General features: G+C 39.4%; 3 protein-coding genes across 3 annotated transcripts; 1 reads left to right on the forward strand and 2 right to left on the reverse strand.

The window, feature by feature from the left end:
* Positions 1-9,096: 9,096 nt before the first annotated feature.
* Positions 9,097-12,022, reverse strand: tmem53 (transmembrane protein 53). Its single transcript, XM_042497995.1, is given in 4 exon segments — positions 9,097-10,062; positions 10,064-10,618; positions 11,502-11,605; positions 11,798-12,022. Coding segments are annotated over 4 exon segments (858 nt in total). The 5' UTR covers positions 11,853-12,022; the 3' UTR covers positions 9,097-9,918.
* A 992-nt stretch (positions 12,023-13,014) lies between these two features.
* On the reverse strand, positions 13,015-19,943 carry toe1 (target of EGR1, exonuclease). Its single transcript, XM_042497918.1, has 8 exons — positions 19,562-19,943; positions 18,854-18,894; positions 18,587-18,683; positions 18,143-18,301; positions 17,768-17,881; positions 16,367-16,515; positions 15,182-15,344; positions 13,015-14,342 (listed from the first exon to the last, which is right to left on the reverse strand). Exons 1-8 carry the CDS (start codon positions 19,685-19,687, stop codon positions 13,599-13,601), a joined length of 1,593 nt encoding a protein of 530 aa, XP_042353852.1. The 5' UTR covers positions 19,688-19,943; the 3' UTR covers positions 13,015-13,598.
* A 247-nt stretch (positions 19,944-20,190) lies between these two features.
* Positions 20,191-23,322, forward strand: si:ch73-382f3.1 (uncharacterized protein LOC100151273 homolog). Its single transcript, XM_042498215.1, has 4 exons — positions 20,191-20,603; positions 20,863-21,022; positions 21,592-21,767; positions 21,945-23,322. The coding sequence occupies exons 1-4, from the start codon at positions 20,454-20,456 to the stop codon at positions 22,326-22,328; spliced, it is 870 nt and encodes a 289-aa protein (XP_042354149.1). The 5' UTR covers positions 20,191-20,453; the 3' UTR covers positions 22,329-23,322.
* The last annotated feature ends 584 nt before the right edge of the window (positions 23,323-23,906 follow it).

Consider the following 23,906-nt stretch of genomic DNA (forward strand, 5'->3'; position numbering starts at 1 on the left):
CAAACTTTGTATCTCCACATTTCACTATTTTCATTTTTTTTCATAAACTAATTTTATTGGTCCCCCTATATGTCTATTAGTGGTTTTTACCATTTCACAATCAATGAAAAAAATTTATTTAAAAATATTGAATGAAACCTTTCTATTGCCATTGGATCCTTTTTAAAACACAGTGTTTTTTTCTAATTTCTGAAAAATAGCAATTTTGGAGATAGGAGGTTTGCACCCGACAGCAGCGATATCCTAATTACTTGAGATTATTTTTCAAAAATCTCACTTTAAATATTTTATAAAAGCACAGATAATCAACCCTATAGTATTGTTGCAATATCATTATCAATTATGGTCAAAAATATTAATATTCTCCATTTCGCCCAGCCCTTTAAATGACATCTAAGGCCTTGTTTGATGTAGTCAGGATTATTTCATCTAATATCTAAGTTCGCATTAGAATTTCAGCTTTTGAAAAAAATGTCAATATCGTGATCATTTCACATGCACCATGATTAATCGTTTTGTTTTGTGTAATTAAAGCAACATAAACCCACTTGGCTTCTCTCTGAGCTACTCAAAATGTTTCCTGTATTTTCAGGAGTCTGTGCAAAGGATATCAGTTAATTAACCAGTAGGAATAAATTATTTGTAATTATCACCACAGGACCAAAGAGAGAGAGGGAGAAAGGGAGATAAAAATCTTGTATGTTAATCAAGCCATGATGAATTGTCCACGCTCATACAAACACGGCCTCTCATGAGTCCCCTGTGCATTTCGTGTTCACACACACACACACACACACACACACACACACACACACACACACACACACACACACAAACAGCACAACAGAGTGGGCGGAGAGGAGAGAATTAATTCTATGAAGTGAGTTGGCAAGGAGACACTGTATGTAGATAAGTGGTGGGGGTGTGGACGATATGTGTGTGTCTCTACGTGTGTGTCTCTACATGTGTGTGTGTGTGTGTGTGTGTGTGTGTGTGTGTGTGTGAAAGTATAGGATTAACTGACCATATTATGTGCATATGTGAGACAGTGTGTGTGTGTGTGTGTGTGTGTGTGTGTGTGTGTGTGTGTGCAGAATGCCGAGTAGAAGTGTTGTATACTCAGCAGGGTGTTACTCTCTGTGTGTGTGTGTGTGTGAGTGAGAGAGGACATAAGTAGTGTACTATTGTCATCCCGGCCTCCGTGGCAATGACATATCTTAATCTGCTTAGTTAGCGGCCAGGGGTCTTTAGCTAACGGATTATCAGCCAGATTTGAGTAATAGACTCCTCATTTAGCTTTAATGCGTTTTGCATAGAGAGCAACCTCCCCTCATCACTCTTTAAGATGAATCGGCTTCCCGGCTACAAGATAGAGGGAAAAAAAAAAACTTCTAAAGATATTAGTCTGCCAGCAACTGCATAAATCATAACATTTTGCTAATGGAGGCAAAGTTAAAACACTAACACAGCCTCTGTAGTGTACGGGCAATGCAATATGCACACATACACACTCGGGTAGGCAAACATACACACACATACTGGTAATACTATTACAAATGAGTCTGTTTTTTTTCTTAAATTCAACTCTCCATTACATGGCTAACTTAAAACCTTACTTGTAATCCCTAATGTGGCTTCCAAACTTTTTGGCTTGTGAGCTTTTAATGAAATAGTTTAACATTTTTGGGAAATACTATGCTAAAAAAATGTACTTTCTTACCACAAGTTAGATGAGAAAACTCTCAAATCTGTAATGCTCTATGATGCTAGAGCTAGCAGTGCTGAACTTAGTTTAGTATTCAGGCCGCAACACTGTCTAAAGATGGAGAAATCCTCATACAAGTACCTCCAAAGCTGAATAACGAACATGAAATATCTCATTTATTAATGTAAAAACAACAAATTGTGGTTTTCACGGAGAGTGAATTAGAAAGAGTGATTACTTGGCTTCTTGGCACAGCCTGGTCACACATTAATGCTAAGCAATAGTCTCATCCATAGACTGCATATAAAGATGGACAACATGACAGCTGCCCCAAAAGTGAAGCTTTAATGTCTCGATCACCCCCTGGTGTCTGGCTGCAGTATAGGTCATAAAGCCCGCCCCTCCATGTTAGTGAAAAGGAAATGAGTTAAACTAAAAACTCAAACAAATTGTTTTCAAAGATGGTGTCTGTCATTTAAGTTAGTTTCTATCACCACAATAATTGTTTGAAGCGGTTTGGGTTTTTTTAAAGATGTGCGTGCAATTCCATGTGCCCGCGTTCAATGGTGCCGTTCATAAATGGATGGACAGGTGTTTTAGCGGGAACACTCCCCCATTGTGGAGATATTTTTAGGTTCACTTAAGCATAACAGGGGTTAAAATGAGGATGCGTCATTCATCTTTTTATACAGTCTATGGACTTCTCGTGTTTGTCAAGATGTGTGCTGTACGCAGTCAGTTTTCTGTGTTTTCCATAGTTGGCTTTTGTAAATATCTGCATCTGTCTGCCTTCTGTCTGTCCAACCACAGAGCGTTCCCAGAGACCAACAAACATTAGTTGCATTATGTGTGCAACTCAAAGCCAGGTGTGCTTTTAGCAAAATCTGCAATCTCTCCTTAACCAAAACCAAGTAGCTTTGTTGCCTAAACCTAACTGCTTATTCCTTCTACAAGATACAACATAAAAAGCTGCCCCTAGTGGCATTTTAATAACACCCAGGGCTCCTGCCTGAGTGGCATGAATGACGGGTAGAGCCGACATCATGTTGTTTTCAGCGAGACATCACTTCATTTCCAGCAGCGACTGTGGCACCAAAACTGGGTATTTATTCCCAAACAAGATCTTTTCCTAACCATAACCAAGTGGTTACAAAAACAGCCACATTTACCACAGTGTTACTGAAATGTGAAATTTAAGTATATCTGTTACATAACAATGTACAAATACAACATATCCAAGGTTTGCAGAAACTTACATTGCCAACATTTATCCTGGAGATTAGGATGCATAATCAGCTCTTGATCACCTTGCAGCACTGCTTTGGTTCTTGAACTCAAAGTTGGGTACTAGTGCTGCCTGCCTAATTTTAATTTAAATACTAAACTGAAATTCTTAAATAACAGATGGCCTGCAAATTGGACTCTCTTGGGGATTTTCATCATTGTTTAGCATATAAAATATTTTTTAGTCCTTGTAAGAGTACAAACATGACACACACACACACACACACACACACACACACACACACACACACACACACACACACACACACACACACAGTGGGATGTCCGGTAAATAATAGATAGCTGACATAAGAGTCCTACAGCTTTCCTTTGTGTGTTAATGATCATTTATCATCTCATGTTCATCACATTATGATGGGGCTGAGAGAATGGTTTCTCATTTTGTTGCTTTGATAGCAATTTTAGTGAATGCAGCTACAAATTAATGTCTTAAATCCTGAACAACATTAATTCATTTTTGTAAATGGTTTGAACTGAAATGAATAGATAATTGCTTATTGGACAGTATTTGTATTAACTAGTGAAAAGGAATGAGAGCTTACTCCCACATTTCTAAATTTCTAAACCTTCAAATTCCTGTACAATCATGTAAAGTCATTTGAATGGAGTCTTCAGCATGCTGAGGTAGAATGTGTGTGTGACACTTACTGCAGTGTATGTTTTACCTTTAGACACACCTCATTAGATTCTTCCTCTACACCAATGTGTGTATTTGTTTATTGCAACCAAGTGAAGGATGCACGTAAAAAAAAAAAGTGCATGCCACAAAATCTGTGTATCTCTTTCTCTCACACACACCTGCACAAGGACACACACACACACACACATACAGATATTCACCCACAAACAAACACAGACAAAGCAGCCCAAGGCCTACCACTGCCATCATACACGCCACTTGGCCTGTCTGTGTGACACGCACAGTTTGTTTGGTAGTTTTAATTTGACAGGGCTCTGAATAGAGCTTCTGAAACACACACATTCACACACACACATACTTGCTCAGACCTACACACACACACACACCTTTAATTTGACAGCGCTCTAACAAGAGCCTGCTGCTTGTCAAATGTTCTCCAGTGGCAGCAGGGATCCGCAGAGCCGAGGGGGTTCTGTTCAAGGACATCTGTGAAAAACACACACACACACACCTCCTCTAACACACACTCGCTTTGAATAGGCTGAGAGAGGCAGCCTGCTGCACCACACGATGGGAGAGAGGCTGCACACACGCTGAGGGGTTTCTACACTGCTGTTCCTCTCACTCTCCATCTATGTCTCTCTGTCTCTTTTCCTCCTTTATCTAACATTCCATCGCTTTTTTGGCCTCTTTTGGTCTTAAGTAGAGGGCTGAGGGGCTGAGATAGACCAGGGGAGATTTTGATGACGGCTCCCTGTCTGGTCCAACAAGCCGATTCCCTCCTCAAAACACACGCACACACACACACACGCACACACGCACGCCCACACACACACACACACACACACACACACACACACACACACACACACACACACACACGTCAATTTCCTCTTCATTCTTCAATCCAAACCACCAGGAGACCTTTTAAAGTTACTCAAAGGCAGATGGGACTTTGGTCCTGATCCTCTGGATTTTATCCCATTGAAGGTGTGTGTTTGTGTGCACTTATGACGCATTTGTGTGTGTGTGTGTGTGTGTGGGAGCTCCCATGCTGTCTCGGACTCGGCTTCCACGAGACACTTTGCTCATTAGAGGGAAGAGAGGGCGACTTGAGTGACTTCTCGACGGCTCCCCGCTCAACTTGATCACAAGGCCAGTCCCGTGGCGCGAGAGAGAAAGTGGAGGTTTCGACGCCCTGCGTGTCACCTGGAAAATACAGCGTGACACAACTGTGTGTGTGTGTATGTGTGTGTGTGTGTGTGTATATGAAGAGATAAGAATGGGAAGACTAAAAAGATTATATGGAGGGGTGCAACAATGAAAAAAAGGTGGATTATGTATGTATGAATTTAACAAATTAACACAAATTCTAGCATAAAAAATGGAAATTTAGATAATTATTTCAAGTGTCATACTTTCATGTTGCAGTATTGCAAACCAGTGTTTAAAGGGAAATTCCAAAAATAAGAAAATTAAAAAAATCATTGCCATCATTGGCCATGAAATCACAGAATGTCAGACGAAAAATCAAAATGTCAAACATTATACAAAATCACCCTCAATCACCAGAGAAAGAGCCGCTGAGATTTGCCATTAGATCCTATCTGTTTCTGCGTGTGTGTGTGTGTGTGTGTGTATGTGCGTGCGCCTGTCAGATAAAATACTGCACTTCCCCATGCAATGATCTAGAAGAAGGGTTCACAGGGAAGCATCCCAAATGTCAACACATACATAAACACAAACATTTCCTTTCTTTTGAAACGGAGTGACATTAAACTGGGGAACATTTCTGAGAGAAAGTTCTTTTTTGCATGATAACCAGAGATCCAAAGTGCAAGAGGAAACATTGGCACGTTTTAAGGTTTTGACTGTATTTCCAGATAAAACTGGCACTGATGTGACTCCGGATTGAAGATGCTTGCAGGTCTTGCGATGATGAAAAGCCACCGGGATCATTTGAATCCTGTAAATCACGGCTAAAAGTCAATGTGTAAAGCCAAGGTCTATGAAACTATCAGTGTGGAATAGAGAACATAGACGATATGTTACCGCATTGCCAAGTGCTACCACTTAATACCATTAATCTTGGTGCCCCCCTCCTCCTCCCCTCCACCCTCCCCCACATCTCTCTCACTTCATCTCTGCGTTTGGAGTGCTTGGCGTCCTCTAAAAGTATGGATCTTGACCGCAGCCATTTTCTGTGGAAGAGGGAAAGGCTAAAGAGAAAGCGCTGACCCCTCTTCGCCGCAATTTTCCCCTCATCAACTTGTGAGACTTCATTAACTTCCATGGGGGTAATTTCTTCTCTCAGTGCGTTTCTCAGAGTGGGGGGGCTGTTATGACGTCTACTTCCCACCCATCCATTCTCAGCTATTCTCTTTTCTTGCCTTTATCTCCCACCTTTAACTAAAGAGACTAGTTTTTTCATTGCTTTGTAATTTACTTTGCTTAATGTTAGAAAAATCACAAGAAAAATATCAATGTTGTTGAACCTTCACATTTTCAATGTGAGGATTGTTTTTCTTGGTGCTCAAATTAACTGTAACTTTCTCCAAATTCAAAGCAGCTCAAACATGCACAGAAATAGCTTGTAAATGTGGCATTTCACAGCCTTTATCCCTCAGGAGCCCAGAATAAAACACACACCGCTGAACCTGATCGCAGTCGGCTTGACGCTCAGAGTGGAGGCCTCAGTGAGATGTTGCATGATGGGAAGAGTGAGTCAATGCTGCCCTCTTCAGGAATACTGATGTATGGATGTAACACCACTCAGGTATTTGGATTTGCTTCATGGATGTTTTGGGGTGCCGTCTAAAATCGACCTAACTCTGTGCACTGATTCCATTATATCACTGTATATGTTATATGGTGGTACTTCAGTAAGTTGTGCAGATATTTTATTGTAAATTATGCATTTTCTTGCAATGTTGGTTCATGGCAACGTTATTATAGTTAACAAAAAGTAAAAACTTAAATAAGGTGTGAAAAAATATTTTTGGCTAAAAATGTCATTTGAAATGATCATGTATTTACAAAACTAAAAATTATACAGGAAAGTTTTTTGTCTTTGTCAATTTGTCAGCACAACAAGCACGGGGCGGCATTGCAGGGTTCCTACAGCTTAAGACAAGTTAAATTTGAGACTTTCGGATGTCACGTGGAAATAAATTTAAGACCAATTTTACAATGACATAAATTTAAGGGAAAAAAATGGACCTCCAACAGTGACTTAGATTTAGGAGCAATTTTGTCCAAATGTTTATGATAACATAAAATGCAACTCTTTTTGGTCAAGTTAAAAACTTGGATGATATACTTAAAAAGCCGAAGAAAAAAAATCGAAACCCTCTATGATGGAACACATAGAAAACATACATTATTATAAAAGTATCCATTTAGGTCATGTTAATGCGAGAGGCAATACGTTAAGTATTTAAAAGTAAGTTATCAATTATCTGGAGATTTTACAGCACAAAATCAGAAAAAACAATTAATAAAATCCTTTTTTGGGGGGGGGTTAAAACTGTAAAAAGATTGGATACATTTTAAAACCCATTAAGGGCCTTATTTTTGAATAAATTAATTTAATTGTGTAAATCAATAACAAGGGTTAAGAGATTGTCGGGTTTTTTAGTTTTAGTTAAACTAAAGGCCTTTAAATAAATTTTTGTCTCAGAGTCTGTTATATTCCCAATTCTAAATACTGACAGAAACACAGTCTCATTAACGATTAATAATCAATATTGGCCTTGAAAAAACAATATGGGTCGACCCCTAACATTAAGAAAAAGACTAATTAAAGATTGCAGTATTTGTGCAGCACTTTAGACTAAACCTCTGAAAACTTCCTACGTTCCTCAAACAATGCAGGAGACCACCAACAGCATCAGAGCAGCCGGTCTCATGTGCACTCCAGTAAGCGATGTTCATCTGTCTGTGCCGATACGTAAACTTTCCTCTTTCTCTCTTTCTTGCGAGCAGCTCTACATGATACATGAAGTGCCAGGGCCAGGCCTGGCGCAGAGACAAATGCCAACCACTCGCTCTTCCAAATGTCAAATCTGACATGTACCAGACATTTCGATAACCGTCCCTGCTGGACCCATTCAGAGGCACGCTCTTCAAACAGTCCCTGATGTCTCATGACGAGAGCGGAGGGGAAATGGCTGGCTTTTATCTGCCTCTGGGTATGAGATATCACACACACACGTACACACACATACACACACCTTGTCTTGATGTCTTCTCTCTCAGTGAGCCCTCTAGTGTCGTACACAGAGCGAGTCCTTCTGGTCATCAGCCAAGGAATACAGCCGAGAGACCAGCTGAGGTTAAAATGAAACAGGCTTCAAAACCAATTTAAGAGTTTCCATAAACTTTTCCTCATTTAGAAAAATGACTGAAAATGATCCATAGTCCGTGTGCACGTATCAGTGCATCAATATAGCAAATGATTGAGCTGCACAATAGCACTTAACATTATTTTGATTTAGCAAAATGGCTTTAAAATGGGACTTACTATCACAAACGGCTCATGCAGAACAGTGAACACATATTTCAGTATGTATTAAAACAAACATACCCACAAAAAAAAGAAAACGGAGACCATCCTGCAAAGAAATTGCTCGGACTATCTTCAAACTCTGACTTCACTTTCATCTAAACTACAAACCTGTAAAGTTTTGTGATTCTATTTTGCATGCTTGAGGTGACAATATCTGTCCTCACACATACAGACAGATGTATAAACACCTGGCAAAATAGTCAAAATAGCCTCTGTGGTATAAGGTTCAATAATATAATAATAATAATAATAATAATAATAGCTTTAGTTTTATAATTTGGTTGCTGCTCCAAACATTTGTAAATGAGAATATTGCTGCAGCTTGAACTGAATTTATTTAATTTTCCGAAAGCAATCTTTTATCAATAAACTTCAGTCAATCAACCAGTGAAGCCGAGACGCTTTAAAAATTAATTTTCATCCGATTTTGGGACAACACTTCAGCCACTCTGTTTCTATAACTCTGAAGACAAGCACATTTGTTCAAATAAGGCCAAAGTCATCACATTCCAGGGCACTGTCGTGAGAGGTCATAGCAGAACAGATGAGCAAAGGTCAAACACACTATCAGGAATGTTTCTTTTTTAAACTATCACTGACACCAACAAGGAAAAAATCTGCAAACCCGGACAATGTTAGCTCAGTGGTTTATGATACACCAGGCAGAATGATTTGCAGCAATCCTAAACTTTACAACACCTGTATTTTTATAATAAAACGAAAGAATTTTGACCTCTTTCCTGCTGCATCTGGACTAACGATATATTCTTTATTTTTCAAAGAAATCCATTGAGACTGACTCATCCAAACCAGTCTGAAATGATTCATGTGGTAAATATTAACCACTGGGAATGATTTGAAATAAATGGGCTAACAAACTTTTTTTTTTAAGAGCATTCTAATTTATTGAAGGCACATCCGTTAGAAAGAACACAATAGCTGTGCTGGACATTTACATTCAGTGTCAATCACCTTGTCCTTGAACTAAATCAATTGTGTATCACATGTCAGGGCAGGATATCCTACAATTTCTGGACCAAAAACAATCAAAAGGCATTTACTGTATAAGGCAACAAGTTTGAGATTTTTTTTTTTTTTGTTATTAATAAGAAAAGTATTCATTTTTGAGTTGCCTTCACTGTAAGCACCCCTGTGATCTAATCTTGATGACAAATTTAAGATTAAAACCATAAATATGTCGTTAATTTCATAAATAGAAGATACAAATTATTATTATCATCCGATAACAAGCCTCAGTTTTAGAATCACTACTACTAATGTACAATGCATCACATTTCACAGCAATATTAAATACCATTTAAAGTATTCTAAAGAATTTACTTTCCAGTGTATAGCAGGTGCTTGTATTATTATTTTTACAAATGGTATGTGACTGTTGCAAAAAAGTGGGCAGGGTTAGGCCTTTGAACCACACATTTTAGGGCTATGTGAATTACAGTGTGTCAGATAGCTGCTTTTCCAGACGTGGAAACGGTAGATCACATCCGTGGAACCTTGCCATTATGTGCACTGGGACGGAAAAACATCCAAAATCTTGCACTTGTTCCGCTTAAATTCCAGCTGCCTTGCAAAAAACATTGTTAGCCTCATTTTCTGAACACTGAAAAGAAGTTGTCTGATTTTCTTCAGCCTGCTCGACAGAAGGTTAGGAAAATCTTGCGAGCTTCTCTCCGAGCCTCACTAATCCTGAATCCTCTGTCTCTTCTTGATCTCAGTCCCTTCCAAGTCCTTCATGCAAGCCACCAGGAAATCGCGGCACTTGAGAGCATACTGCTCAGGAAAATCCCGGAAATGACCGACATGGGGACTGGAGACAAAATCAAAAACTGTCCACTGGGACGCCTTTCTGCTTGACGGTCTCCACAAAGAGCTCGATGTCCCTGTGCCTGATCACCTGGTCGGCTCTGGAGTACAGGTAAAAATGAGGCCAGGTGGGCGGTCTCTCCTGCACTGCGTCATAGTGGTTCTTGTGGATGTACTTGGTCAACGGGTAGAGAACGATTCGCAACAGAAAAACAGTCACGGCGAAAAGGGCTAAGAGGACGTACCTTAAAACAGGAGTTATTTTGGGGCCCAGGGTGGCCTTAAGTGCACGCAAGGCCCCGCGGACATTCCCACTGCCCGGGGCACTGTCCACTAAGGCCCCGATCACACACAAAGAACTGAACTGTTTATCACTGTGCAACAACTCTATAATGTAACGGTACAGCATGAAGCCGCCGTTACTGAATATGTGAAAGAAAATAGGACTGTTCTCCACCTCATAGTCATACAGGATCTCCAGCAACTTGAGGGCCGTGCTGCTCAGCTCCTTGTAGCCAAACGACTCTGAGATGAAGACCGTCTTCAGGGGAGCAGTGTAGCGGACGGTGACACATCCCTAAAAGTGAGGAGGAGAGAAAGTAAGACAGATCATATATGAGCTGCTAGCAGGTTTGTACTGCTTCAATTAAATCCCTAAGTTGTTAAATGTAGGGGTCGACTGATATTGGTTTTTCAGGGCTGGTACCGATATCTGTTATTATTACTCAATGAGACCAATAACAGATTTTTTTTTTTTTTTTTTACAATAAAAATGAAACTATTTCTGTCAAAAATTAGAATTTGGAATATAACAAACTTTTTTTTTTTTAATTATTTCAGCAAATGTTTAATCAAACAAAAAACTTTTTTAAATAAAAAATGAATTATTAGAAATAGCTCCCTGAAGTTTTAGCAAGTTGACACTGACACTTTTTTGCATGTATTGCAGACTAGGGGTCAACCGGTATTGTATTTTCAGGATGGAAACTGATACCAATTATAAGTAGTTAATAAGACTGATAAGCGATATTTGGAATCAATATGCATTTACAATGAAAAAAAAAGGATATGTTTCTATCAATATTTAGAATTTGGAATATAACAAAATTCAACAGTGTGTTTAAACGGCTTTAGTAAATGTTAAAACTAACACACTCAACACCATATGCAGCAAGTTTCCAGCAACTTTTTTTTAATAGAGTCGCGTGTAAATTTATATCAAAAAAAAGAATAATAAAATTGCTTGGTGAGGTTTTACAAAGTACAAGCTCCTCCCATACTGACACTTTGCACCTTTTAATAATCATTTTTATCAGTTATTAAAATAAGATACTAATAATCGGCAAGATGCCAAATACTGGCCCGATAATTTGCCAGGCTGATAATGTCAACCTCCAGCTAAATGTCAACGCCGAGCTAATTGGTCGAGATGAATGTCTTGTGAGGGGGGATTTTATTACCTGTTCATTGTAGATGGAGCTGTATTTGGACAGATGTTTGTCTTTACAACCAGCCCAGCCCAACAAAATCACAACGGGCTCCTTTGTCCCCTGCCAGTGTCTCTCTGAAAACAAGACGCACGATGAAACAGCGCGTTACCAAAGCTGCCACAGTGAGCTAAGCTAAACCAAGCTAGCATGCTAAGCTACCAGCCGGCAGAATCACATTTTAACGGCTTCCTTGTGAGAGAAAAACGTTAGCATGCAGGCTAAGCTAACTGAGGTATCACCGTACAGTACAATGAAATGATGCTCACCCGATGTCCCCGCATCTGGAAACACGATATTGTAGTCTATTTCATCGTCTGCCATTTCTGTACGCGCGAGTATCAACTGCTGCTGTGTGACGGTAGCGTTTGGTTCATTTGGCTGTTGTAAAAAAAGGATTCGAGCTACAAAGCGCTGAAATGAGCAATGCCAGCCTGTGACAGACGGACTGCAGACAGGTCGATGGACTGTCACTACACAGCCCCGCTTCCCTAATGGAGCATTTCTTCTTCTCTGTGCTCCCCGACAGCAGCTAGCATCCAGCTAATGTACCAATACCGCCCCCCTCTGTCTGAAAGTATTATGTCAGTCAAATTGATGAAATTCTGCATCATATTTCTCAAAACTATGGTCTTTTTTTGGAATTTGGAAAGACAACACACACTCGTTTTTGCTCCCATATTTCTATTAAGTTAAAAGTAAATATATAAATTAAAATAAATATATAAATGTATTAATTTTATATCAAATTTATTGAAATCTGTTAGTGAGCACTCCTTTTCAAAGATAAAACACGGCTCAGATATGTAATGATAAAGTACACCTTAACAACAGCTTATCATCTTTTAAAAAAGCAATTTATCATTGCATTTAATACAAGATATTTACTTATTTTTGGATGTATTATATATATATACACACATATATGTGTATAGTGTCCATAAGAACACCAATATGTGTGGCTTGATTTGTAGGTTTTGAATTCATAGATTCAACTTTGGAGGAAATGACGCAGAGAAATTTGTAAAAAGTACAACTAAAATACCCACTAAATTAACTTAATATAAAATAAACACCCCCCACCCCAGATAATTTCAGGAAATTACCTGAAATTTGCTCAGGGTTGAAAAGTTTGGGGGCCAAATATAATTTTATTTTTTTCTGTGTTCACCTTTAGAAAAATCTGGCACATGCATTCCTAGTGTTGCACATCAAGATGCTGATTATTCAGCACGTGTGCCCTGGGATGGTCACAATAAAAAGCCACTTAAATGTGCAGTTTGATCACACAATGCCACAGATGTCCAAAGTTTGGTGTCTCATTGGCATGCTGACTGCAGGGATGTCCACCATCTCCATTGTCATTTCTGTTACTTTGGCTGTACATCCAACTAGCATGGATTTTACAGGTATAAGACACTTCATGTGAATGCTTTTTGTCCTCCCTCTAGATAAACCTGAAGATACAATAAAGAGAAAATAACCACAGATCAAGAGCATTAGTTTATTTTCCAAAGTTACCTTCAGAACCAGGTTTAGAAAATCTGAAATGTGAGATAAACACAAATCAATCATCATCTCACTTTGGCTATATCCACGAAAACCTTAAAAATAATAGTTGACTAAATTAAAACAAGTGCCTCTGCATTGCAATTTATTGCTGGTTTATAATCATGAGTCACTAATACCATTATCTATGGATGAAAACAGAATTTGCAGAATAATTAGTATGTGGAAAAATCTACAGAAGTCTGTCATAGAAATGAAAACAAGGTTCTTAAAAAGTCAACAGAAATCATTACAAAAAACATGGACTTCTGTACTAAATTTAATGACAAGCTATCCAATAGTTGCCAAAATATTTCACTTTAAAAAACAATTATGTCACCCTTGTGTTGATAGAAAAGTCTGGGATTCATCCTCTGGGGATCATGAGTGTATATACAAAATGTCACAGCAATCCAGCCAATATTTAAGATACTACAGTGTGGACCAGAGTTGAGGACAAATACTGTTATTCATGGAGGAGAAACTCAGACTGTGAGCCTGCACACTGATGCTGTGTGCACACTACACCTTCCCTCCCCACACCATCTGCATCTTCTGCACATGGGCCTTGGATGATTTGGAAAAGGTGCTTTTAACCACGTTGAGAGGAGCTGCCTTGCCGCTGAGGTAGACCTTATTGGCACACGTAGTAAGCCACGACTGCTCCTCCTGCTCCTTCTTCACAGCTCCCGCTCCCTCCTGCTTCTTGCTGAGGGCACACGAGTGAGCAAAAATGTATCCTGTCATGAAGGCATCGAACCCGGCCCGGTGCAATCCTGCGTCAGCCTTCTTCTGAACATCAGTCTTATGTGGGCGGTCACTGATGTTTTCCCTCCCTCTGTCCTCCGCACTGTCGTTTGCGTTGGTTTTTGTGGTCGTGTCGTCATCAGCTGTTGCAGGGTTTCTGAAATCTGGGTTGTCCTCGCACACTCCGTTCCCCTCGCCGCCTGTTTTCATGTCCTCTCCTTCATTCTGTTGTGCATGTCTGTCACCGTCCAATAGAGGCTCTCTGTCTGGGCATGACTCAGCTGCTTGATGGTCATCTGGTGTTTTTTCGGGATCCACCTCCATGTGAGGGATTTTGCAGTCAGGGGCATCGTCACAGATGGAGGATCCCTCCCCTGCCTGGCCTCTACCTTTCTTCTTCTCTCTATGTCTCTTCCTTTTTTTTCTCTTGTTCCCCGAGTCTTTCTCGTCCTGGAGGATGATCAGGTCAGTGTCGTGGGATAAAGGACACTGGGTGCCATTTGGACACCAGCCGAACGCCTGTCAGACAAACACAAAGATAGTTAACCCTTAGGGCCCGCTTTAATATTACACACACTCTTATTGCTCTGTGCACAGAATGCACTTTTCAAAATCAGGCCATAAAAAATATTGCACATTAATGTTATTTTCTACTTTTCTTGAGTTTATTTTTTTTAAAAACCAAAATCAGTCCTTATCATAAATATCAAATATCCATTATTTTTCAGAATTTTAACCCTTTAAATGCCAGGTTTTTGTCATGATGCGGCTATGTTTTTAGATGAACCCCCCACACACAAAAAATAAATTATTTTCTGTGTACTACATGCTATGTAGATTTTTTTTTGTTATTTGCAGCAACATCGATTGTGACAGTGCACCCAGTGGAGAAAGCATGCATTTTCTCCATATGCCAAATATGGTAAAAAATTTTGTAATCAGGTGGAAAATAGTAAAAATGACAAATTCCAAAGCAAAAGCCCAGAACGACACCCAGAAATAATAAAATGCATGTTTTTCTGCTTTGATGGCTGTGGGATCAAAAATCACAGTTTGAATGGGTTTTTATGGTGCATTTTTGCAAATTTATGCCATATGTAAACAAAGCCAAAATAATAATAATAATAATGAAAAAAAGAATGAAAAGAGCAGAAAATGCACCACACAGTCCCTAAGGGTTAATGATAAATATTTATACACAAACACATACTGTCTTACTGGCTTGTGGGTTCTAATGGACACAGGAAAGAAAAGGAACTACTTTTAGTGTAGTCACTGAAACTTTATTCAGGATCTTCATTAAGAATTTCTGTAAAACTGAAAGACTCCTTCAGGTAAAAGGAAAAAAGAAAACTCACAGAGAAGCGCTGGCAGATTTCAGTCTGTCCCTCTGCAGAGGCCACAGCTGGACACTCTCTGTAGTCCACATAGCTGGACGTGTGACCCGTGTACTGACAGAACTCAATATGGACGTGAGGCCCCGTCCCTCCAGAGGTCACACTGCGACTGTTATCCAGCTTACTGGAGGGAGAGGGAGAGGCAGAGGGACACAGACACAACTCGTTTTTTACTGTATTGATATTAGCACAATGATTGACTGAATGAATGACTTTATGGTGTCCTGATCCAGAAAATCATGGACTAGAATGAAGAAAGTCATTCTGCTCTGCTCTTCACTTATGCCACATCCATTATTTTGTTACATTGCATTATGGTTGCTGCAGAAAAAAAAACTTGAAATTCTGATGCATATACACACAAGTAATTTGTTCACATTCAAAACTGTATTTATATTTATCTTAATTATACATTCAGAATTATGTTACAGAAAAAAAGATAAAAATCTACACACATTTTTTAAAACATTTTTTGAGGTCACCTTGCTCTTTTATGTTATATTTTTATTTTTCAGTTTTCTTTTTTCTTTCATTTATTGTGCTTATTTTCAGATGATTCTCTAGTTTTTAGTTTTTACTAATTTCTTGCTATTTTTAGGCCACTTATTGTTAAGTTGGTCATCGCCCTCCTCCCATGTTTTTGAAAGAAATCAAGCTCAGGTGTTGCTCAGGTATGAAAGGGCTAAAAAAAATCGAATTATGCCAAAATATGCAAAAAGAGCATTTATCAATCTATATGCAAATCTAACACTTTTTGTAACAAAACCCAGCTTTCTTTTAATTGCTCTCTTCTATTTATTGCTTCATTGGTGATCTTTTACATTATTCTAGGCACCTATGTGTTTTATCTTAAATTTTAGAGTTGAAGTGGACAGCATGCTCTAATCAGTTCTTAACCTTTTGGCAAAGGGATACAAACCAGCAAATAATTGACCGAATTAAAACAGTTTTAATAAAAGAAATAAATCATCTATATTCTTCAGTCTACTCCTTTAAATTTAGTTTATATTGACAGTCCCGACATTGTTGAGCTCTTCAGGGAAATATATATTTTCACTAAATTTCAAACTGCAATCAAACAATAATTTCAGCACTTGTGACTGTTGTGTTTTCACTGTGTCTGTGATACTAAAAGTCTCTACTCACCATTTCTTATAGGCGTACTCCAGATAGGAGGCGGTGAGCCGGAGCTCAAATTCAGTGACATATTTGGTGTCAAAGATTCCAGCAGGAAACATCTCAGACAGGTCGGCTGTGAAGGTGGCCAAGCGGTCAGGAAGATGTGCATAAAAACTCTGGTAGAAAAGATGAGACGTATTCCATTAAGAAAAAACAATGCAGTCATTAAAAATAAATACAGCGTGCTGTGAGAAATTATTGCAATTAAAAGCAGATAAAGCCAATCATTACCATATGTAATATAGTTTGGTAATATATTACTGCAGATAATATGGTAATGACTGACAAGTCCTATTTGAAAGGTTTAATCTGTTATGTTTTGTTATTAACCCTTTAAACTGAGCAGATTGGTTTGATTTATTTTGAAAACACGGGAAAAAAGGAAATCAGCAACTTTGCAAAAAATGTCCCACATATTGCAAGACATCAGTATATTTAGAAAATTATTTTTTAATAAAGCTTGGGACATTTTTCAAAGGAGTTACATTTAAAATGGTCATATTTATATATTTATTTTTTTGTTTTTTTAATGAATTAGAATTTTAAGCACCTCAGGCCATGTCCTTTTCTTGGTCGTTTTGTTTTTAACTTTCCCAATTTTTTGTTTGTTTGGTTGATTTTTTTTTGCTTTTTTTCCTTTTGTGTGCTAATTTTCAGGTAACTTTCTTGTACTTATTTGTTTGTGGCTTATTTGTACTCTTGAACTTATTTCTTGCTATTTCTTTCTCATTTCTCCTAAGTTGCTAATTGTCTTCTTTCCATGTTTTTGAAAGAAATCAAGCCAAATTTCTTAGGTTTTGAGGCGTTAACTTAATAATGAGCCATTTCTACTACAATTCACCTTATTGAGGATTATTTTGGAAATATTTGATTGTTTCATTTATTAAAACATAAGAAAATATTGAAAAATGTCCATCACATTTTATCCCAGACCCGTGCTGTCAGTGGTTTCACTCATTGAATTTTTGGGCAGAGGAAAATTAAGTTCATTTTATTTATGGAGTATTTTTATACAAAATGGGGCACAGGCAGTGGGTGAAAGAGACATAGGGCTTTGTCAGTCTCCTCTTATGGCAATTCTCACTGCTTATGTGCAGTTTCAGAGTGATTGGGCGACCCATCCAGGATAAAAATGGATGCAGACGGACGGACAAGATTTCTTCATTTTATAGTGTGACTGCTGCAGCTTTTATCCTAAAAGCGACTAGGTATCACAATGTAACAAGTGCAAAAAGTTTTGTTTCAGGTTAAGAGCAACAAACATAAAGATTTTCACTATTCAGTTCAAACGCATTTATGCAAACACAAATGTATGAAATTTACAGAAAAGAAAAAACCTGAATGGCAAACACAATAACTTGGTGGTACCTGATAAAGAAAGGCCATGTCGATGAGGCCGTTGTGGAGCACCAGGGGTTTCCTGGCATGCAGCAGTTCAGTGAATAAAGCTCGGATGTGGACACCTTTGTAATCTGAATCTCCCTAAGAAAGAGAGTAGAGAGAGAAGAACGCTATAAATTAGATAATAACATGAGGAAGGTCAACTGTCCTTCAAGGTGTCCTGTTCTATGTTGTTTGATGTTCAGTTCTATTTGTGTCTTGTTCTTTGTGTTGTGTGCCCTGTTAGAGACGTCTATAGCCCTTTCATGTTACGTGCATGTTGACATGCATGAAGCAGAGAAACGCTGATAATAAAAATGATCCCATGACACTCAACACAGAACAGCATGCAAGTGTCATCACCGTATTATTGCCCTTGCAGTAAGGGATCCCGTGGGCGTACTGCTTGTTAAAGTCAAACCCATGCTGAACCAGGAACTGGACTGACTGGGGCTCGATGATGTACTCCTCTGAACACAGCAGGGTGAGGTTATACACCTGGACCAGGTACGTTTCTGCAGCCTGGGGAGGAGATAAAACAGGGAGACACAGGCTTGATTTCACTGATAAATCCCAGAAGTCTGCAGTGGCAAATTCTCTTATCTAATGTGATGAAGGTGCAGCAGACAGAGCAGAAATATTCAAAAATCACTCGTGTGAAAACCATCTAATTGACCATCTTCTGCCAGTTTATGTCATGCTCAGAAATATATAATACCCATTTGATATACAGTACATGGCCAGAGGTATTAGGACAGCAGTGTACACAAGTTTTATGCAATCAGAGAAAGCATCATCTTATTGTACCTTGCCGTCCAGTTTTTTGTAACAGGCGATTCCCAGAGAGAGGATGGAGCGAGAGCGAGCTGCATGACATATGGCTTTATATCTGTCCTCTATAGACCTGAAACATGACAGCGAGGGGTCAAACGTAACAAAGCAGTCAGTATGGCAATGACTCAAAACCACAAATAAAGCACCCATGGCTTCATGCACAATAAACAAACCTGTTGATACTCAGGTGAGTCTGTGTTTCAAAGAAATGCACAGAGGACAGCTAATGTTTTTACTCACTCGGCCAGCAAGGACTTTCTGTTTCCAAGACCACTCAGCTCCTAAAAAAACACAGGAAACACTTACTAATGTTATCTTTCAATTGGTAAAATCATGTGATGAAACAAACACAACATTTAAACTGGCAGAGAAAGCAAACATCACGTGGCTACATATGTATGAAAGTAAAGATTGGAGCAGTGATACTCAACTTATGGCCCACAGGCCAAATCTGGTCCCTGATACAGTGCCAGGTGGCCCTACAATTAATTTTGTAATTCACAATAAAAATTAAATGATTTGTGCTGAGAATTGTTTTTATATTTTTAGTATACATGAGGTGCAAAAGTGCATAAAACAGCATCACAACAGAGCTTGTTTATCTAAATAAAAAAATAAGTGCTACCTAGAGGTCCTAGCTAAGAGCATAACATCCTAAAATCCTAGAAATGTTCTGAAATCCCAGATATGTTTTAAAACCATAGAATTTCCTAAATTCCTAGAAATGTCCAGAAATTCTACAAAATGCTCTAAAATCAGAAAAAAATGTCCTGAAATCCCCGAATACTAAAAATTCTAGAAATTACCTAAAATCCTAAAAACGTGTGTGTGTGTGTTGACCTTTAATGTACAGTTTGTTTACATGTTGGATTTCACCTCCTCTCATCAGTTCCTGCAAAACTCACACTGGAAGGGCGGACAGACACACAGACACACATCTGCACTTACCGTGTCCAGTGCAACGAAGGAAGACGTCTTAATGGCGACCACCATGGCAGGCCAAAGCTCTCTGAAGTTGTCATTCTGAACATCAATGACTGGAACTACCAGTGAAGTCGCCATGTTTGTGACCATTAACTGTGTAATAAGCTTATTCGCGCCTGACACGTTTTCCGCAGATGCCGACGGCTACCTGGAATATGAGCTAGCTTAGCTAACTACAGCAATCATTGTCAACTGCTCTACTTCTTGCTTGTTGCTTACTTGCAAAACTATCTCCACATATTTGGTAATTATTTTAGAGGTTGTTAATGTAATAGCACTTGTTCGGGTTCATAGCTAACAGCACTTCCACCGTAAACATTTCAACGTGCTTCGGGGTCTTCTGAAAAAAAAAACCTCAATGGTAGTTGGACGATTGCCTGAGCACAAATAAAAAGCTTTTACCGCTTCACACATGCGCAGACATTGTACAATTTATGGCTATACATTTTGCATTGACAAATGTGTACTGAATATCTTAGTTTTACTTCCATGCTTGAATTTATGCTTTTGAAGAAACATTTCAAGCAGGCGATTACGACAGACGCATATAAACAATACGTCACTATTCCTAACTGTCGAGGTGAAGTGCGCCATTTTGGCTCAAACAAAGTCAGAAACATTTTATCCTCGAGAAATTATTTTAAATTCTATCCATTAAATGCCATGCAAAAGTGCGCAGGGCGGTTTCCCGGTTTCCTTGAGTAAACGTCCAATGCCACTGTAACTTTTTCTTCTTATACTTCGCGTGAGTTGATAGCTAAAAGTAATGACTAAAATCCCCAGCTGAGCTCCATTGACAGCCAGGCTATCTAGACGTTTGCTAAATTTAGCTCTGCTGTTTGTTTGAACCTCCGCGATGGGGGGCTGCTCCGCTCCAAACTGCTCCAATTCAACCAGCATCGGTAAACAGCTGTTTAGGTTCCCCAAAGACCCTGTCCGGAAGAAGAAGTGGGTGGTTAACTGTCGACGTGACTTCGAGCCAACTCCTCACTCCAGACTCTGTCAGGTAGCTGACCTTATACACGGACTGACATGTTAGTGTACTAAAGCACTAGTATAGAGATGATGCATCAGTTCATTATTGTTATTATGATAATGAATTATCTTCAGGGTTCAGGCCATTGTAACTGCACTCACTCTCTAACATTACTTTCCCTCTGCCACATCTTAACTTTGCACTCTGTGTGCATGCTCTTGTTTCTTGTGTGTTTGTGTACCATGAGTTGGATGAAAAAGTCTGCGTTCTTCTGTCTTGTTCCTCCAAGGATCACTTTGAGCAGAGCCAGTTTGAGGAGATTGCGAGGTCTCCAGCTGGAGGAAAGAAGCTGAAGCCCAATGCCATCCCCACTCTGTTCAGTATCGGAGACCCTCCTTACCCAGCAGTCACTATTCCATACATCTTGCTTCCCATGAAACCTGAACCAGGTAAATGCACAAGAAATTAAAATATCTTAATTTGATCAATGTTCTAACAGCAAGTATGCAGCTATACAGAAACATATTGCACTTAGAGGCAAATGTGTGTAAATGCATTGTTTTTTTTTCCTTAGTGTGGCTCTTATCCTCTCCTAATCTGCATTATTTACAATGCCAAAGCATGTATGCCTGTTACTTAGGTACATGTCAAAAGCTCCAGATTCCAGCCAGGAAATACAAAACTAGTCAAACGTTGCTTTGTGTGTGTAGTGTGTTTGTTATTGTCATTATTCACATTTAAATAGAACTGCTTGTTTTTGGTCAGCCACCAGCAATTTACTGCCACTAACCAGCTGCACTCTCCACTGTTGCCTACCTCAGGATGCAATCAGCCTGTGCAATACTGTGTACATGTTGATAGTTGCTTAAATTCGGGTCATTTTTTTCAAATCTGTGTTCCCATTTTCCATATATTTAATATTGTATATTCTCCTTTTAAAAAAGAAGTTGCACTGCGACTCTATAATGTGAATTTCCCTGGTGTGTGGATCAACAAAAGCTTTTTTGTCTTGTCTTAGTGGAGAAGGAGCTGAATTTTGGGGATCATGGCTATGCCAGACGCACCCCTCTGCCTGGCCTTGAGGAGGAGGATGCAGACAGGAATGCTGAGGACCAGCAGCCCTGCACACAGTGTCATCTCCTCAAGAAACAGCTGGAACAGGAGATGCAGCACACTGCGAGGCTACAGAAAGAGGTAGGATGGCTGCTGGTGTCTTTTTCAACAAATTACTCCCATGCTTTTGTTTCTGTTTGTTTTTTTTAAAGGGCGTTGTAATTTATTTTATTTTATTTTAACACCAATAAATGCGACAGGAAATCAGGAATATACCAAAAAAATAGCACTAATAAACCATCTTCTCTCTCTCTTCAGGCAGAGGAGATGAAGAAGCGTCTCTATCGGCTCGACCGGATCGAGAAGGGTCTCCAGAACTTTCTGTACGAGGACCAGATTCGTGCCCTGTCCCTCACCAAACGCTCCCGACGTGCCGTCTGGTCTCCAGAGACCATCCTGAAGGCCCGAAAAATCCGCTGTGCAGTCGGCACAAAAGGTTACGAGTACTTGCGAGAGCTTGGATACCCTTTGCCCTCATACAGGACTCTGTGTAACCGCCTGGAGACTAAAATCATGGTGACGACTGACATGAGCTGTGAGGAGCTGGCAGAGCTGGGGCTGGGTCTCATGGCCACCTGTGACAGTCCCACAGAGGGTGTGGGGGACAATGATGAGGAGGAACTGATAGGTGTTTTGTCCTGATCGTGGCTGTTTCAGTGACTGGGGAGAATTTGCTGTGGCTGCAAATGTGACTTCAAATAACTGAAGAAGGGCACAGTACGCGTCTTATATCTCATTCATGAAAGACTTAAGCTTCAGTATAAATGTATGCTTTGCTTGACAGATTGTGAGTTGGCTCATTTGAGTTGTCACCGCTTGTGATCTGCACCACTAAGACATGGCTCTGCTCAACTAAGGTCTGATGCTTGGGCGTGCAGTTAGCTAAGGATTATGCTTATGGTGTTTCTTACCATGAAGATGCTAAACAACAGTGTGCGCTACAACGTGAAGAGATGTCTGCGACTAAGAAGGCTACCAAGGAGAGTGGAAAATGAAGACATAACTTGCACAAAGCCTGTTGACTTTGCTGCTTGTGCTACAGCTAATTCAACATGTTTCACATGCACAGTAAACGCTTGTAGTATTCAACATGCTCAAATGTTCTGAGAGCAGCATTGAGTATTCCAATATTACAAAGACGTTGGCATGTAAACATTTAACACTATAAACTGTTTCCCTGTACATTATCCAAGCTTTATTTTTGTTGTGAGAGTTCGTCCCAAGGTATTTATCATTCGATGGTGTGTGTAAAGCAGCATAGCACACAACTCGGATGAAAGTGTTTAGAAAAATGTTTGCATTTAATCGGCAGGATGTGATCTCAATTATCCACTTCCGCAAATCCTTCAAATGCTGCCAACAAATAAGGGGTGATTTTATTCATATGAAATTTTATGGAGTACACCAGGGAGCGCCTCCTCAGAGGAATAAAAAGTGAACCCTCTTCTGGTAAATAACAGCTTGTAGTGTAATTCCGTACTAGATGGACTGTGAATTTCTGGTTTGAAGTGTTGCAGTGCAGTTGTAGTTACCACAAAGGGTATAAAAAAAGTACAGGTGAGTCACAGTAAGTCACATAGCATTCACTATTTAAAAGTACACTGGCGCTGTGAGAAAATAAAGTGACTGTAAGGAAGTCCCTGCTGTTTTCATTGAGTGTGCATATGAGAGAGACATAGTACATGTAGGTCTGCACTACATGTCAGTAACAAATTAACAGTTTTGTTGCCATCACTACACTGGATACAACTGACATGAAAGCTCCTGGGTGAAAAATAAACCTCACCACAAGTCTCCTTAACCCTTTAAAACCTGGAGGGGCATCAGTTTTCTTTAGCTGCATTCAGACACGTTTCACAAGTTTTGACCCTTTGAAAACTCTGCAAATTGGTTTGTTTTTTTTTAATCGAAAATGTGGGAAAAAAAGGCAACTTGGCAAGAATTCTCTTGCAGGGTTGGGTGCTTGTTGCTATTCCCCAATTTTTTTTTGCTCAGGTTTCAAAGGGTTAAATACGAGTGGAGTAACTAAATACCCACTGGCCTATCAGGTGATGTGTTTAGCTTCTGTCCACTTTATCTCTTCCCTGCATAAAACAAAGAATGACACTTTACTTAAGCCCACATTGGACTTTGACCAAATCACTCACATGAGAGATTAGATAAATGTTTTGCAGTGGACTTGTTACCTGAACTGAACCGCAACATGAAGCGTAGCGACAT

Source organism: Plectropomus leopardus, chromosome 12, assembly GCF_008729295.1.
Source record: "Plectropomus leopardus isolate mb chromosome 12, YSFRI_Pleo_2.0, whole genome shotgun sequence".
Classification (NCBI taxonomy): domain Eukaryota; kingdom Metazoa; phylum Chordata; class Actinopteri; order Perciformes; family Serranidae; genus Plectropomus; species Plectropomus leopardus.

Excerpts from the sequence above, each read along its gene's own strand:
- si:ch73-382f3.1 (XM_042498215.1), top strand. The coding sequence starts at position 20,454 with ATGGGGGGCTGCTCCGCTCCAAACTGCTCCAATTCAACCAGCATCGGT. Across the intron at positions 20,604-20,862 it reads CTCACTCCAGACTCTGTCAG|GATCACTTTGAGCAGAGCCA; the intron begins GTAGCTGACCTT and ends TGTTCCTCCAAG. Across the intron at positions 21,768-21,944 it reads CTGCGAGGCTACAGAAAGAG|GCAGAGGAGATGAAGAAGCG; the intron begins GTAGGATGGCTG and ends CTCTCTCTTCAG.
- toe1 (XM_042497918.1), bottom strand. The coding sequence starts at position 19,687 with ATGGTCACAAACATGGCGACTTCACTGGTAGTTCCAGTCATTGATGTT. Across the intron at positions 18,302-18,586 it reads ACAAAAAACTGGACGGCAAG|GCTGCAGAAACGTACCTGGT; the intron begins GTACAATAAGAT and ends TCTCCTCCCCAG. Across the intron at positions 14,343-15,181 it reads AAATCTGCCAGCGCTTCTCT|GCGTTCGGCTGGTGTCCAAA; the intron begins GTGAGTTTTCTT and ends TTTGTCTGACAG.